At 41.5% G+C, this 15,607-nt stretch overlaps 1 protein-coding gene across 1 annotated transcript in view; it reads right to left on the reverse strand.

Moving 5' to 3' along the window:
• vipr2 (vasoactive intestinal peptide receptor 2) overlaps positions 1-13,547 on the reverse strand; it is a 28,824-nt gene extending 15,277 nt beyond the window's left edge. Inside the window, exons 1-3 of the mRNA XM_062521680.1 lie at positions 13,133-13,547; positions 8,753-8,855; positions 1,202-1,309 (exon numbers count right to left, since the gene is read on the reverse strand). Coding sequence (XP_062377664.1) covers positions 1,202-1,309; positions 8,753-8,855; positions 13,133-13,180 — 259 coding nt within the window. The 5' untranslated portion in view covers positions 13,181-13,547. The remainder of the gene's footprint in view (positions 1-1,201; positions 1,310-8,752; positions 8,856-13,132) is intronic.
• Positions 13,548-15,607: the final 2,060 nt, after the last annotated feature.

Below are 15,607 nucleotides of genomic sequence, written 5' to 3' on the forward strand. Positions count from 1 at the left end.
GTGACAGATATCACTTCCCACATACCTACGGCTCCACTTTGCGAGCAACTGCCAAGCACGTCCCAGAGCACTACAGATACGCGATAACAAAATATTTTATTACAGTACAGTACAGTACAAATGACCAGTATAAACTGTTGTTGTAGCTGTTCACATGGCAACAACTTCAACTGCATTAGCTTAATTGCTACATTAGGTTAGTAGTTGGTCCAGATGTTGTTTGCTAATTGGCCTAATTAACACTTGACTCTTCCAACAGGATGTGAGCCCGCTCAGCGTGAGGAGGTCAGGAGACATAAATAGACAGGCCGGGGGGAGGGTGGGGAGAGGGGTGGGTAGGGGGAGCTCAGGGGAGTAGAGGGGGGAATGGTGCAGTGGTTTGGATACTTGGCTTGTGCTCACGGGTCAGTGAGCATAGTGCAGGAGAAGGGATGAGATGTGATTCAGACGACCTCATCCCTCCCATGGACTACATAGACAGACACACACACACACACACACACACACACACACACACTGACACACAGAACACACACTGACACACAGAACACACACACACACACACACACACACACACACACACACACACACACACACACACACAGTTTTTTGCCTTAGCTTGAACACACATAATTTACATCTCCATGTAAATCTTGTGTATTCTACTACAACACAGCCCACAGCCCCATACACTCCTCATATATTGCCCATAGCCCATACTGTATCCCAAAGACAGCAAATAGTGGAACTCAAAATAGAACAGTGATATGCTGAAGGTCAAACATAAATGATGGCTAACGCACTGCACACTCAAACATGCTCATTTATGATGCCATTCCTTTGGCATCGCAAGAGAAAATATTATATAGGCCTAGATGTATTTGTTCAAACAGCCATTATTAATTCTACTTCTGTCTGTTCCAAGTACATTATAATAATAGCATTGATAATTAACAATGAGGCCGTGCATTCTGATGAAGATTTACGAGAGAAAAGGACAGCAAAGATTTATCCTCCAAATCCATATATGGGATTCAAACGCTGTGCGAGATCAGCATGTGGCCAACTCTGATTTGAAAAGGCGCCGAGGTCCATTCCTCGCATCACTCGACGACGCCTTCATCAGCAGCAGGGAGGTTGGAGAGAAGCGAGCGACAGACAGAGAATGCAAAGGAGGGCGGGCGTTGTGGGAAGTGCGTACCGTTTGTGCCGAACAGGTTCCTGAGCACCTCCGGGCAGCCGATGGTGACCACGTCGCCGACCTGCGCATGCTGCCAGCACGAGATGTTGTCCCACATGCCCCGGCAACCTGGAGGAGGGCTCAGCCCACAGAGACAAACAATCAAACAACAGCACAGCCATTACGGTTCTTACCCGCTGAATTAAACGTCACGGTTCCTGCAAAAATAAACAATGAAAACAACATGAAAATGAGATAAGCAATGAAATCAACATGGAAAGACAAGCTCTCACTTTGGCAACAATATCACCAGGCGCCACCCACTGTTGTTGATGTTTGTACGTTTTGTCTTTTTGGGTGGTTAAATACTTTGCTAGTTTCAAGGCCTGTCCTGTGTCCATACCACCAAAGACAACTGCAACTACAACTGAAAAGGACGCTACTATTTAAATAGCACTCTAGCTCATAAGAACCAGTGCACACACATGGTAACAACAACAACATGAGAAAGATATTGTTGGTGGTCATGGTCAGTGTGATTTTGTGAACGAGAAACACTGAAAGCCAATTAGAATCCAACAAATTGATATCACAATAATGGGCATGACTCATTTTCCTGAAAGGCTTTCCTTATGATTGGTCAGAACGGATGCTTATAGTTACAGTAGTCGTGAAAGTTATAGTTAGCAGTGTAGATACAAGAATGGACAAGAATTGGACAAGAATTCCATACTATGTGCCAAATAGAGATACTTTCACTCTAATCCTAGAGTCAGACATCTAACCAATGCAACCAACACTGTTTAATGGACAGCACTGCTGCAACGCAACTCCACGGGTTATGGAGTTGCGTTACTTCCTGTGCTTTACGAGAAACGCTTCACATTCAAGACACTCAAGGCACTACAAATCTCTCAGGGACCCATTGGGGATACACTGTCCAGCCCAAAGGTCATTTCACCTGAGGCAAGGAGCTGGACCCCTATAATTGCCATACACCTAGTGCACCTCCTCAGCCTCTGTCATCCTGGGAATAGGCCTGGGAAGAGCCTGCCTTGACACAAAATGTACTGTACAGTATTGTATATATGGACACTACCATGTCCTCATGCTACTCTTCGATACCTTTTTACTTTCGTTGTGTAACTTTTTGTGGGACAATTGTTTTTATTTATTTTAGAGGAAAACTTTTAAGAAGTCGAAAACAAGTAGCAAACAAAACATGCCTATAAATGGCCATCGTGTTCAAGACATTTCCATTCCACGTCTCTGGAGGGTACATTCGTCATTCATTAACTCACCAACTCACCACCCACTTTTAAAAAATAAATTGTCTGAGTGGTTTCGGTGCTGTGCTCCAAACTACCAATCACAGGTTCCCTCTCACAGCAGGATTTTAATGACCCATTCAACAGTACATTTAGCTCTGGCGCCCATTCTCCATCATGGGAAACTAGCAACTGTCGTAGGGCCACAGATAACCCTGAGCTAGCAGTGAGGAGTGATAAGGCCTTCATTCATTAACAGATGGGAGGAAATTAGTCGAGCACATCTGGTGAATGACGCCATCTCTCCTACTCCACAAGAAATGTGCTAAATGGTGACATTTTTTTCTTTTCTGTATTTTTTCTGTGTATATTAAGAATACGGCTGTTATATCTCATCTAAATGTGCACTGAGGACCCATAAAGGGTATAGACACAAAACAGCTGCCTTGCAGTCATGTCACACACTGTCGTGGGACGTAACATAAAGATAAACCTATCGCACACTTGGACACACTTGTGTGTCTAGATGAATCCTGAATATCCTGTGTAGATGAATCCCGAATAATCCTGAATAGATAAATATACACACAGTCACGCACAGCATTGGGCAGTGTTTAAAGCCTAATCTAAGACTGTTTGACAACCTTATCATCAAGCAGCCGAAATGTTGACGTACAAAACCAGAATCTCCTGGGAGTCTATCCGATTTAAACACACGTGATCCACTCCAGGGTAGATGTTCTGGGGCAAACACACATGTATTAGCGGTTTCCCTTTCAGTTTTATGAGACACAGCAGCTGCAAGTCTTCTCTTGTGCACTCCTCTTAAACTGAAGATGGTACAGAAACTAACCCACGCATGCAATTTTCTTCACTGTTACAAGTTTAAGACAAACACTTCTTTAGATGGGATAAACAAATTACTTATCAGAGACTAGTCCTGGGGTTTACCCCAATCTCCCAAGAGGATGCAACACACACACACACACGCGCAATGAGTCACTGCCTACTCGAGACTTGAGTGGTCTACAAAATATTTGGTTGTTTCTCTATTTTCAAACCAAATAAGGATTCACATGTCAATCAGCCAGGGCCACACAGACATCCAATGCAGTGCAGTCCTTTGTACTGGAGCTACATAGCTTTTGTGTGTTGCATTTTGCATCACAAGGACACTCAAGGGACGGTACTTGAGAGAGGAATCTTGACCTTGGTTCAGTACACAAGCCGTCACTTTACTGTGAACACCCACTTTTATCTTGATGCTCAAAGAGTACACATCACTTGTTTTGAATCAGTGAGCGCGTAGTCATTGAGAAAAAGCAAGACCAATCGAAATATATAACAGTCCTGGAGTTGACAATTGCAAATGTTATTTTAAGTAAATTAAGACATGACAAAGCTGTGAGGTATGTGCAACAGTCCAGTCTGTGAGAGTTATTTTCCCACATATTGACTCAGAGTTTAATGATTAATACACACACACACATCAGCTTTGACTCAAAATTAAATGGGACTCTGTCTGTCTGTCTGCTGTGCTTTTAAATTCTCTTTGTTTCTTTTGTCCGGATGACCACATCAGTCTTTTGTGGAGCTGCTCTTCTTCACGCTTACAGTTTTTTTTTCAGCATTCACTTGTGTAATTTCTCAAGGTTTCACTCCATGTGTTATTCTCTGGAGGGTGGTGAAATAATCATGTTTCTCTTGAATGCTGTGTTGAACTAAAATTTTGAATGAATGTATCCAACAGAATCATATAAGTCAAGTGACTAGGTCAGTAGTTCTCAAAACGGGGTCTGGGAAAATAATGCATAAAATAATTTACTTTAATGCTTTATTGCTTTAAAGGGACACTTCACCGATTAGCATTAGGCTTTGTATCTTTAGAAAACCAGTCATGTTTTTGAATGGTCGTGCATCATTCCCTCAGTTTGCCTTGAGATGGGAGAAATACGGATTTCAACGAAACCCATGAATAGGACTTCCTGCTTTCAATGATGTAAAAATCATTTTACATCATGAAAGCAGGAAGTCCAACATTGACATCCATATTTCTCCCGTCTCAAGGCAAACTGAGGGAATGATGCACGACCATTCAAAAACATGACTGGTTTTCTAAAGATACAAAGCTTAATGCTAATCGGTGAAGTGTCCCTTTCATGCTTTATCATCAAAAATCTTTTCTACAGATGACGCCCATTTTCACAATTTCAAATTCTGTCTATTTGCTGCCATCCACATTAACATTTCACTTGAAAAACTTCACTCGGGTCATGAAGAACCATTCCTACTGCTGCTTAGCTTGGCTTATCTGTCAGCTAGCTAGCTGATAATTGTGTAGAAATCTTTGAGTCAGTCGATATCAACAATAGCCTGACCAGCCAGACCCACATCAAGATCTGGTGGGATAAACAGTTGTCTTTCAAATTCCCTCTCCACGCAATAGGATAGCGCTAAACAAATCATCTTCTTGTTTTCAAGTAGCAGGATGCTTAACGGTTGCAACTTCTGGTCGCATTTCAGTCATCATTATGTTAAGCCCACTCACCGACTCTATACACGATGTGATTGGACCAGTGATTTCTGCCAAAGCCCAGCTCCCAAGCTCTATAGAGAGTTGCTAGACTACTACGCTAGGGGCGTCTATATTTCTAGGCTATGTATATCGACAAGTGATGCAAAATCCAAAATTGACAAAAGACCAAGTTACACTAGCTAGAAAACACGAGATAGGCCTAGTGAACCTGGATACAAATTCAGAGAATACAAATGGCATGCTTAATTGTTACGGTTAAGAGGGGATCCTCCCCAAATAGAGGTTCTTGGAACAAAAAAAAGGCAACTTGAATCAGGAAGGAAACGATCAGATGGGGTTTCAAGGAAATCTGCTACCCGCACTTTCTTGTGTTTTTTCTTAGCGTTACCAAAAGCTTTCAGAAGTGTATGTTAATGTTAGTTATTCTTAGACACCAGCAGAATTTTGGTATTGGATTTTATTTTATGTTTTGAGATGAGCCATTGTTGCTAGATAGATAGATACTGTAGATAGATACTTTATTGATCCCCAAGGGGAAATTCAAGTTCAATTCAACTACCATAAGTATGTTAGGTACTGGCTAAATCTCATTCATTCTCACTCACTAGGCCCTGAACCTTCAAAGATTTAACAGACAAATGATTGAGTTTGAGGCTGTAAGAGCTCAAAATGCTACTAATATAGAATTGGACAGCACCTCACCCGTGACATTGTGAAGTTGACAACACCAAATACACATTGCAAACATGGGTAACCCTGTATTTCATCTCATAACACTATGAATTCTTGGTAATTCCCTCAGGTAAAGTCTGCATAAATGCCGACTTATGGAGAGGGCTCAGAAAGTGAGCGACCGAGCCCTCATGCACTTCACGATGTTACAGTGGGACAGCCCTAAGCCCTCACAAATTTACTGGGAACGAGCATCAAAGTCTGGGAGTCTTTGAGTTTACAGAGTGAGACTGGGCCTTTGAGATATCGGAGGAGTCAGAAGTTCCATGTCACTTGATTCCTACAATGAGTGCTGAATACTGTGGCACAACTTATTAAAAATGTGTTATTTCTTATCAATTATTAGCTATTAAGAAGGGGTGACTTTGCTATTAATGTTCTAGCAACAGCTTCTAATGACCTATTCCCAGTATCTGAAGCTGTATAACACTACCCTGGAAATCCAGAGTTCTCACAGGAGCACAATTTGAATTGTGTCTGCAAGATACTCTGGCAATGAGCAACGATTAGGGTTGCAAAATTCTGGGAATTTTCAAAGTTGGAAACTTTCCATGGGAATTAACGGGAATATACAGGAATTAACGGGAATAAATGGGAATTAATGGGAATAAACTGGAAATATTGTATCTTGCAAGTTAGTATATAACAGACCTTAATGTAGTTGGAAAAAACCCATCTTTCAGCATAATGTTAGTTAAAACAACCTGATTTAATGCAAATTCAGTTGAATTTCTATTTTCTACCCTGCACACAGGTCAATTACATGCACACAACAATCAACATAGGCTACTAGACATATAGGAAACCTAATTTTCCCGGTGAAAACGTCATTGCAAACGTTATCTCATGTGGGAATAACTGGTGCGAAACTGGGGGAAGTTTGCGAACAGAATCGCCCAGTTCTTGGCGTGTCATCACTGTTGTCATGTAAATGGAAGAACGTAATTTTGCATAAGCTCTAATGGGATGGTTAATAATCATATGGTCATATTACTGGTCTGATTTAGCTTGGCACTTTTAAAATGATCACAATCTGTGAGGTTTGGGGTCATACATGTATGTAATATCGGCATTTTTTGGCCAACCGAGGATTGAAATAAATTCATTAAACATTTTTGTAACAAGTCGAGTTAAGTCAGTGTTCACGGCAGTCTTGGCTAGCTAATGTAAACTGCTAGTAAAAAACAAAATTCCCGTAAATTCCCATTAATTCTAGCCTGGGTTTTCCCATACTGCCTTGCGCGGTGATTTCAATCCCGCTGCTAAGCCAGTCTGGAAACTAACGCCCAAATGTTCGCCTGATGTTGGCGAACCAATCACAGAACATCCGAGAAGTTTTCGTTGCCTTCCGTTGCGTCTACATTCGACGCCAAAGGATTTACACTGATGTCAATGGCAGCCCTTAGCGTTGCATACGAACGAGTTGGGTGAGCTATGCGCATTTGATAGACATCCGTGGCGCCCAATGAACGGATCTGGGCATTTTTTCAAATACGAGAAAATGAGCGTCTGGTTGCCAGACCACGTCTCATTTGAGAAGTGGTAGGCGTTAGCCAGGCTACATTAATTCCCTAATTTCCTGTAATTCCATAAAAGTTTACAATTTTGAATATTTCCAAAATTCCCCAGTTTAACTTCCCATGGGAAATTTCCAGAAAGTTTCCGGAAATTTACCGGAAATTTTCCGCCCCTTTGCAACCCTAGCAACGATGCATGCTACTTTTACCGCTTGCATCCACGGACCAATCAAATCGATGTGTCTGATATACTGTAGGCAGGCCAAAAGCAAGCTAAACTGATGACGACAGCACTGCAACATTGGAAGTCAGTATACATTGGTTGTAGTGTTATCCAATTGCGTGCAGTGAGATTTTCCAATGGCTTGGTGCGGCCCCTCAAATTGGGCCATAACATTATTCGTGGCCAGACCCGTAATCTTTCAGATTACCAGATTGTGGATCTTCCAGTACAACACAATATTGCTAGTTCAATTTCAACTATTTAATTGGAATTAGTTGCTCAAAATTGTGCTTTCAAGGCATTAATCATTTTGTAAACCCAAAGAGAAATGCTACATTGATCTAATACAATTTCACAACACATTTCATCTGCAACCAATGTAGACATTACAATCAAGTAAACACATTGGGTTTTTTTTTTTATCAGGGCATTCAGCTGACGGCCTGTTTGGATATCATGTATAAATCCTTCTATGAGCATTCTTCCTCTGAGTCATCGGTCAGGGTGGAGAGTTTACACTTAGAGTGACCCTACCACTTTCAACCAAGAATCCAGCTTTGATTAATTTCATATCTCTGGTACATATCTTTGTAATTCCTCCCTTATTTGAGGACTTTCATAGAAACCAAAACGTAACATACTCAAGAGTAGCCTACAAAGTAAAAACTTTGCTCAAGTTTGTGAACAAAGTTGTCACTCTCAAATCATCCATTTTATATCCTCTAATCATTATTCAAATCATCATTCTTACACTCTGAGCCATATATTTCATTGCTTTCATTGAATTTCAATCACCCAAAATGAATGTCAAGACAAATTTAAGGTGCAGTAAAACCTCTTGGACACAATCTGTGCATTTCAATTATCTCTGAGTCACAATAGCAATCTATTTTATTCTGGGTGAGAAAAAAGAAACATAATTTGAAGAGACAAATTGGTGTCATGAAGACAAATTGTCCTCCCCAAAGTGATCTTTGGGAGCTTGAAAATAGGCCTCTGAACCGTAATACAAAGACAAACAGGCATCCTCTGAATGAGACACAGACAACGGACTGAGGGGGTATATGCAAACTGAATGGCAATATACTCATTACTTGTTTACCATAAACTTCTGTTGACAACCTACACAATGACTCCAATGTGTGTCTTTTGAAATGACAATATCAACAGTTGAATTCATTGTAAATTGTCTATAATAATAGTCCCACACAGCAGGAATATTCCATAAAAATAAAATAATCAAGTCAGTGCAGATCTGTTTGTTAGCAAGTTGCTTTGATGTTTGTCTGTGCTCACCTTGGAAATTGGGAGGTGGCTGTTCCCCCAGTCTTCCAATACAAGCTTTCCCTGCTCTCTGTATTTCAGACATGAAGTGACACATTGGATGCTTCCCATTCACCTGCAACAGAAAAGGTCTAAGGTCAATGTCACATGTGACACACTGAATTTCTACTCTCCGTTCACAGAGCGCTCATGACTTTTGCCCTTTTGACACAGGTCTCTGGGAGGGAGAGGGGGGGGGGTTCTAAGTTATTCTGTCTCGACATGTGGCCTTTTGTCTGCAGAAAGGCTGGAGAATACTCAGCAGCTCAGAGTCGATGCGAAGGATTGAGAATGACAGTGTCCGCCGCAGATCCGCAGTGATCAAAGCAGCCATCCCGACTGACTAAGACCCAGAAGAGGTTTCTGTGAGTTTTATGGGATATGTTATATGTCATGGCATCCAAGGAAAAAGGACATTGCAAAGTGGCTTGAACGAGAGTGACTCTGCTCAGTTGAGAGTTACTGTTTGTACAGTAGACTGTGAACTGAATTGCAAGTGTGACACATTTGTTTGGGGAATGAGGGTAAGACTCCACATGCTCACAATCTAAAACATATTTCGGATTCAAATATGTATATTTTGACAGTCAAATGAAGTGATACAACAGACGCCGCATTGTGTGTGTGTGTGTGTGTGTGTGTGTGTGTGTGTGTGTGTGTGCACTTGCTTGTGTGTACAGTATGCATATCCATGTACTGTATTAGTGTGTATGTGTGCGCGGGTGTGCATTTGCGTGTGGGTGCATGTCTCGTTCTGTAGCCCTTCAGCACATGGTTCTCCTAACAAACACAAGAACGCTCATCTGAATCAGCAGTAAACACTGCCGTAGCCTACCCCGCCCCCCTCCTGTCCACCATTACTCATCCTCCCCCAAAAAGAGCCAACGTCCCCCCCCCTCTCTCTCTCTCCCTCCAGAGATGAGCAGCGGCAGCCCGTTACATGTACAACAACTGACACGAAGACAAACAGCCACAGTCCTGCCCTCCCTTGTTTGAGGTCAGCTTTTGACTTTTCGAAATCACTGTGACTTTGTCTTTGCCTCTTTGGGTGAGATGAAGTGGAGACACGTCTCCCTGGTGCCTCTGCCAGCTCTCGTTTGTTATGATTGCTTCTTGGCATTTCTTCAAGAAAATTTCCATTTCCTCTGCCTCTGCTCAAATCACACGGTCTGCACAGTGCTGCATGGCAAATTATAATAATAATAATAATAAAGCCAGTTTTTTCGCTATTCCTGAATTAAAGGAAACTCTTCATTACTGATCTGCTTTTCATCTAGGCCTAATTAGGATTAGACAATAATCTTTGAAAGAACTCCTCCTGTGAGTGTCATGTTCTCCAATTTGATCAAGTGTGTAATGGTGTATGAGAGGTCCATTCTAATTTTTGTGTACAATGTTGTCCCTAAATTTCATTAAGGACGGCTCTTCCAGTAATTAAGTTGTCTTTGGAGATTTCCTTCAACTTCTCACACCGGTCTCAGAGGTAATCGCTGCCAGGCCTCCCTCGTAGCTCTTCACACGCACATCCTGAGTGTCCACTTATCCAAAAACCCAGTTTCAAACACAAACTTTCAGCGGCACACTTTAACAAACGACTTGACAGTCTCGCATTTACAGAGCAAAACCCTTTGGATCCTCTAGGTGCCCAGTTGAAGCAGTGGTTCTTGACAGCTTCTCTACGTCTAAAGAAAGGTCCATCTCTTTAAGAGTCTCTGGATTTCGCTCCTCAGTGCCACAGCTGAACGAGGCAATCCTTCCTCAAAAGGTTGTGTTGAATCTACCTATTTTGTTCTAAATTTGCCTCTTAAAGGCTCAAAGTGGATATGGTGTGACTGAGAGGGGATGAAGTTCAGATGTCTTCGTGTTTCCAGAGTGAAAACATGAGAAAGAGAGCAGTTGCCAAAGTTCTCCAGACTGAATCCGCTACAGTGTGAGCTTCACTCGGATTGAAATATTCTGTCCCAGTTGCTGCAGGTTAGCTGAAATAGAAGCCATTAACTGCTGTGCTGTACAGCTCATCTGACAATGGTGAAAGTCACACATTTTGTTGATTATCGCATTTCACAAAACTCTGCTGGCTTGTGAACAAAAGCTACAAAAACTCCAGACTCCATCTGCGATGTGTCTATCTTCCTATAACCAGAAAAAAAAGTGCAGCCGCAAAATCCATCTGCTTTCTAAAGACGAACCTGCTCCTGAAAGACATTTTCAAAAAGCCCAAAACCAATAAGAGAGAAAAAGATGGAGAAACAGATAAACTGTACTCCAGAGCAAACTGCCCAGATGAAAAGCACCAAACACAAAAAGAGATCCTTTATAGATATCCTTTTTCAAGTACTTCTTTGCATTACTTGCTTCACAGCATGTCAAACAGTACCACGATGAAACAGGATGGTAAAATCCATAGGTTCAGCTGGACTACTGACCACTACTTAACTCACATGACATCTGGTGCTTGTTACACTTCTCCTTTTTTTAGTAAAACCACAACAACACTGCATTGTATATACTGTATCAAACAGTGTGTGTCAATTAGCAGTCCATGACCTCAAAATCCCTCTCCACCTCAAGAGGCAAGGGTACTGCTAAGGTCTTATTAAGACGGCGGTATCACAGATTGGGTTCTAAGACTCTTAGATCTCCAGGGAGTCCTTGATGAGGTTTGTTTGTGTTAGGTCGCTGCGGATGAGAATTTGCTGAGGATTCTGTTGCCAAGTAGGTAGGACAAGTGGGTTGGGTATTTCTCATTACCAAAACAGCCACGCAGGCTCAAAATTAATCCCCTTCCCAGCAACCCCACTGTAAACAGCTCCATGAGACGTTCGTACCATTATACATCATGAAGTATGATGACAATAAAGGTCGGCTGATGGCAGATGGGTATTTTATTGGATGGAAGTACACAGCTCATGCAATTTTGCGATGATTCGGTAAGGATTGTCTGGGTATTACATTTTATTTTCTTAAACTGCTAGTGCTTTTAAAAATAATGAAGCACAGCAAACGACGACTCAGACATGATTGTTGCTTTTGATGGGGATCCCATCACAATACACCTTATGGGTAAGAGGGGCAGATTTGATCCAGGGATAGAAAACACAATTTTAGGGTATTCATGAGTCTGCTGTTAAAACAGGCATTAGGTTGGTGCAGATGGGATTGTATAGGAAATGTAGGCTCGTGCATAGCATAGGTTTTATGGTGGATTACTCTCTGGGATTCCACTGCAATATGTGTGGTGTTGCAGTTATTTCGAGACTGAGAACAGAACAAAGAGGCAGAGAGAATAATTTAACCCCAGACACCCCTCAACTGATAAACCACTGCAGCCAGAAAACCACTATTATAGGAATGGAAAGTTATTTAATAGGCTACTCATCTAAAGGAACATTTCAGGGTTTTGTTTCACCACGTGTTTCACCACTTGTTTCATCAAGAATTCTTGAAGATGAACTTCATTCGATTATGTTTTTCAACAATACAGGCCAAATGGGACTACTTGAAACCAGTAAATTTAGGGTCTTCACAGACAAGAATATGTATGCTGCACATACTTGTGTTAGAATATAATGGGAACCCAGTGTTACCATCATCTACATGCAACAGAAAATGTTCCATAATCATTTGTTGTATCAACTGATGGGAAAATAAACAAAAATAAACCAACTCTTACAACAAATAGCCACACTCTTGGAATATGCATTTGATTGTAATAACCCCATGCTTTCCAGACTTTCTCAAGAACTCTCCAGGTCTAAAGTCTTACTGGACTGTCACAACACGTTGGCCCTGAAGAGGTCTTGTATGGTAGCCGACGGGTGGGAAGTCCCTCCGGCCGAACACCTGGGCTCTGTCCCCACTCGCCAGATGCTCAGTTCTCAAAAAACATACCAATGCCAGTCGTGATCAATCGCGCTAAAGAAAACAACGACACTGCTCGTTTATAAATTCTATTAAGTCTCTTTCCATATTCACACGATTCCGAACATAGATGTCTGTGGTATGTTGCTTGACCCGAACTTTAAAAGCGCGTTCAATTGTGAAAGTCCAGTTGCGCCTCTCGTAGATGGACACATAAAACCACCCACATCACATTACGCATGTTAACTCAAGCTTAGTTTAACGACCATAGCATTTTGAACAGCACCAAAATTCTATCTAATTCTGATCACATTTGCCTACAAACTGACCAAATTCAATTCAGTTTGAAATAGGTCCGTTTCAGTTTCTTAACAACGCATCCCTACTGACTACGTGCTACTATCATCCAAACACACGTAGCCCATCCACCATTGATAGCTAATTAAATAATACCATGGTGTCCTAAAAGTCCACACAGAGTTAGTTACTCACCATAGAAAACATCCAAAGTATTAACAACACCGAAAGAGGCATCTTCATCTTTCGTTGAACCCAGAGCCCTCCAAAAAGTCATAGATATCCAAGTAGGCAAAATACGACTTCCAGTTATGGGGCTACTTCATGTCGGTCTCTGTCACTCCCGAGTGTACGAGGGGGAAAACGATTCAGAACATAAAACTGTAGGGGGAAGATTTCTAAATGCGTCGAAAGGAAACGAGTGTCTTTCAGATGGAAGGTAATCCCAGCGCAGTGTGATTTATCTCCTCCCGCTCAATCGTCAATCGCTCTAATGCTGCACGTCAGTTTGGCAACCTCTTTTTAACTAATAACATTTACATCGTGACAGACACAACTTACAGACACTTTTTAATGCGCATTAATTTGATTCATATACCAGCCTACTTATCTTTTCATACTTTCTCTCTGGAAGCTTTTGGTGTTTTTTTGTTGACGCGTAATTAACGCAATGTATTACAAATTGTTAGAATTTGCATCTTAAATAGTCCATTTAATCATATAATCATGATCTACTTAATAATCTAACCTAATGTGTCGTGGGTCTCGAAATCTCAACTTGTCTGCCATGGAAATGACTTCAGAGACCTTTCAATCCTCGGTAAGAATGTAAGTGCCGCTGAAGGCATGATATCAGTCCTCATTTCCTTCAAATTCCTTCCAATTACTAAAGCCGTGGAGAAACAGATAGACTATTGCTAGGGGAAATTATGGGATCTGAAACTTTTGTTATGAAACTGGCTGACACTGACATGCTGCATTGTGCAGTCATGGTGGCCCCGAGGTTTGACCACAAATCACTCCTCAGCAAGACTGACTGATACTCTGCAATCTTGCCTACTCCACCTGCTCAGGAAACCCCATATTATCGATCAGTGGCCATTTCTACTCTGCCTGCATGGGAATATAAAGGATGGACATCATCATCTGTAACTGAATATGCCAGATGAGATCAGATTTTGTGTTAGTTTTTTCTCAGAAATGATAAAATAAGTGTGTGTGTGTGTGTGTGTGTGTGTCTGTGTGGGTGCATGTGTGTGTGTGTGTGTGTGTGTGTGTGTGTGTGTGTGTGTGAGAGAGAGAGAGTGTGTGTGTGTGAGAGAGAGAGAGAGAGAGTGTGTGTGTGTGCTTGTGTGCCTGTGCGTGTGTGTGCGTGTGTGTGCGCGCGTGTGTGTGTGCGCGTGTGTGTGTGCGTGTGTGTGTGTGTGTGTTATCACAGAAACAATGTCATCCCATTCAGGCCAAAGAAGTCCTGGAAAGAACAAAACATGTTTTACCTCAATTTTTACAACCTTGCATGGGCCTAGTCCTCACACTAACATTTTCTTAGAAGCTGTTCAAAAATGTAAGTAAAGAGAAATAGCATGCCAGTGCATAAGATGAGAGGCTCTATTACTGTACTATGGTTGATGTCAATTCTTATGCACAGGCTTACTTGCAGTGACCACTGTGACTGGCTGATGAGCGCCAGGTCGGTGCTGATGAAAGGGCATGCACTAAATGACTAGGCTAGCACAAACACTAACAAGACTACAAGCAGACGCTCTACCACTTGACAGAGAAGGCTATGTCACAGTGTTTTTAAATAGCATCTTTACGATGAAACGTTAGCATTGACAGAAAGAAAGTTCATTTGCAATAGAATGTTGCATTTCGACATTGATTGGGTTTTGGTTGTTGCTGGTGGTGTTATTGGATCGCTTTCAAGCTGCACAATTATTGCCTCGCTTTTGTGTGTGTGTGTGTGTGTGTGTGTGTGTGTGTGTGCTTTTATTAGTGTGTATTTTGATTGAAACAGAAAGAGAGAGGAGGTGTAGACTAACAAAGACAGAAAGGAGAGTTTATGGATAAATTATCTATACATTTGCAGGGTCACCTGCAGAGTATTTAAGGACCTAGCTCACAACTTTCTTTTTTTCTTGACATTTTAAATGAGAAGTCTGGTGTTATTGAATAAGATTGCTATTTTAAGTCGTTCATGAAGAATACATCAGAAAGCAAGGCTATAGCTTAAATGATCTTAAATGAGTTCAGTTGTGTGATTATTCTTGTATGCATATCGTATAGGTTACAGTACGTGCAGGTGTAAACTGCAAACTACAAAATGAACAGATTCCATTATTATTTCAACTTTCACATGCAATGAGGTTAAAGTGTGACGTGAGGCCATGTGAGATCTATCTAGCGATATCTATCTATCTGTGTCTCATGATCAGTGTGTGATGCTTGATATCCCCGCCCTCATAGAATAGCCTGTGTTTCTGTGAACCTCACAGATAAAAGTAATACATTCAGAGCACACAAGTGTAATTATCAGATTTTGTGTTATTCTTGTCAGAAATTCCAACACCCACAGCCAACTGTAAATGTGTGACAAAGTGTGTGGATTAGTCATAACAAAGAATTTCACCCTAATCAAGCCACAGAGTGTCTAGAAAAACACAAACCCTG

The sequence above is a fragment of the Sardina pilchardus genome, chromosome 19, assembly GCF_963854185.1.
Source record: "Sardina pilchardus chromosome 19, fSarPil1.1, whole genome shotgun sequence".
Classification (NCBI taxonomy): domain Eukaryota; kingdom Metazoa; phylum Chordata; class Actinopteri; order Clupeiformes; family Clupeidae; genus Sardina; species Sardina pilchardus.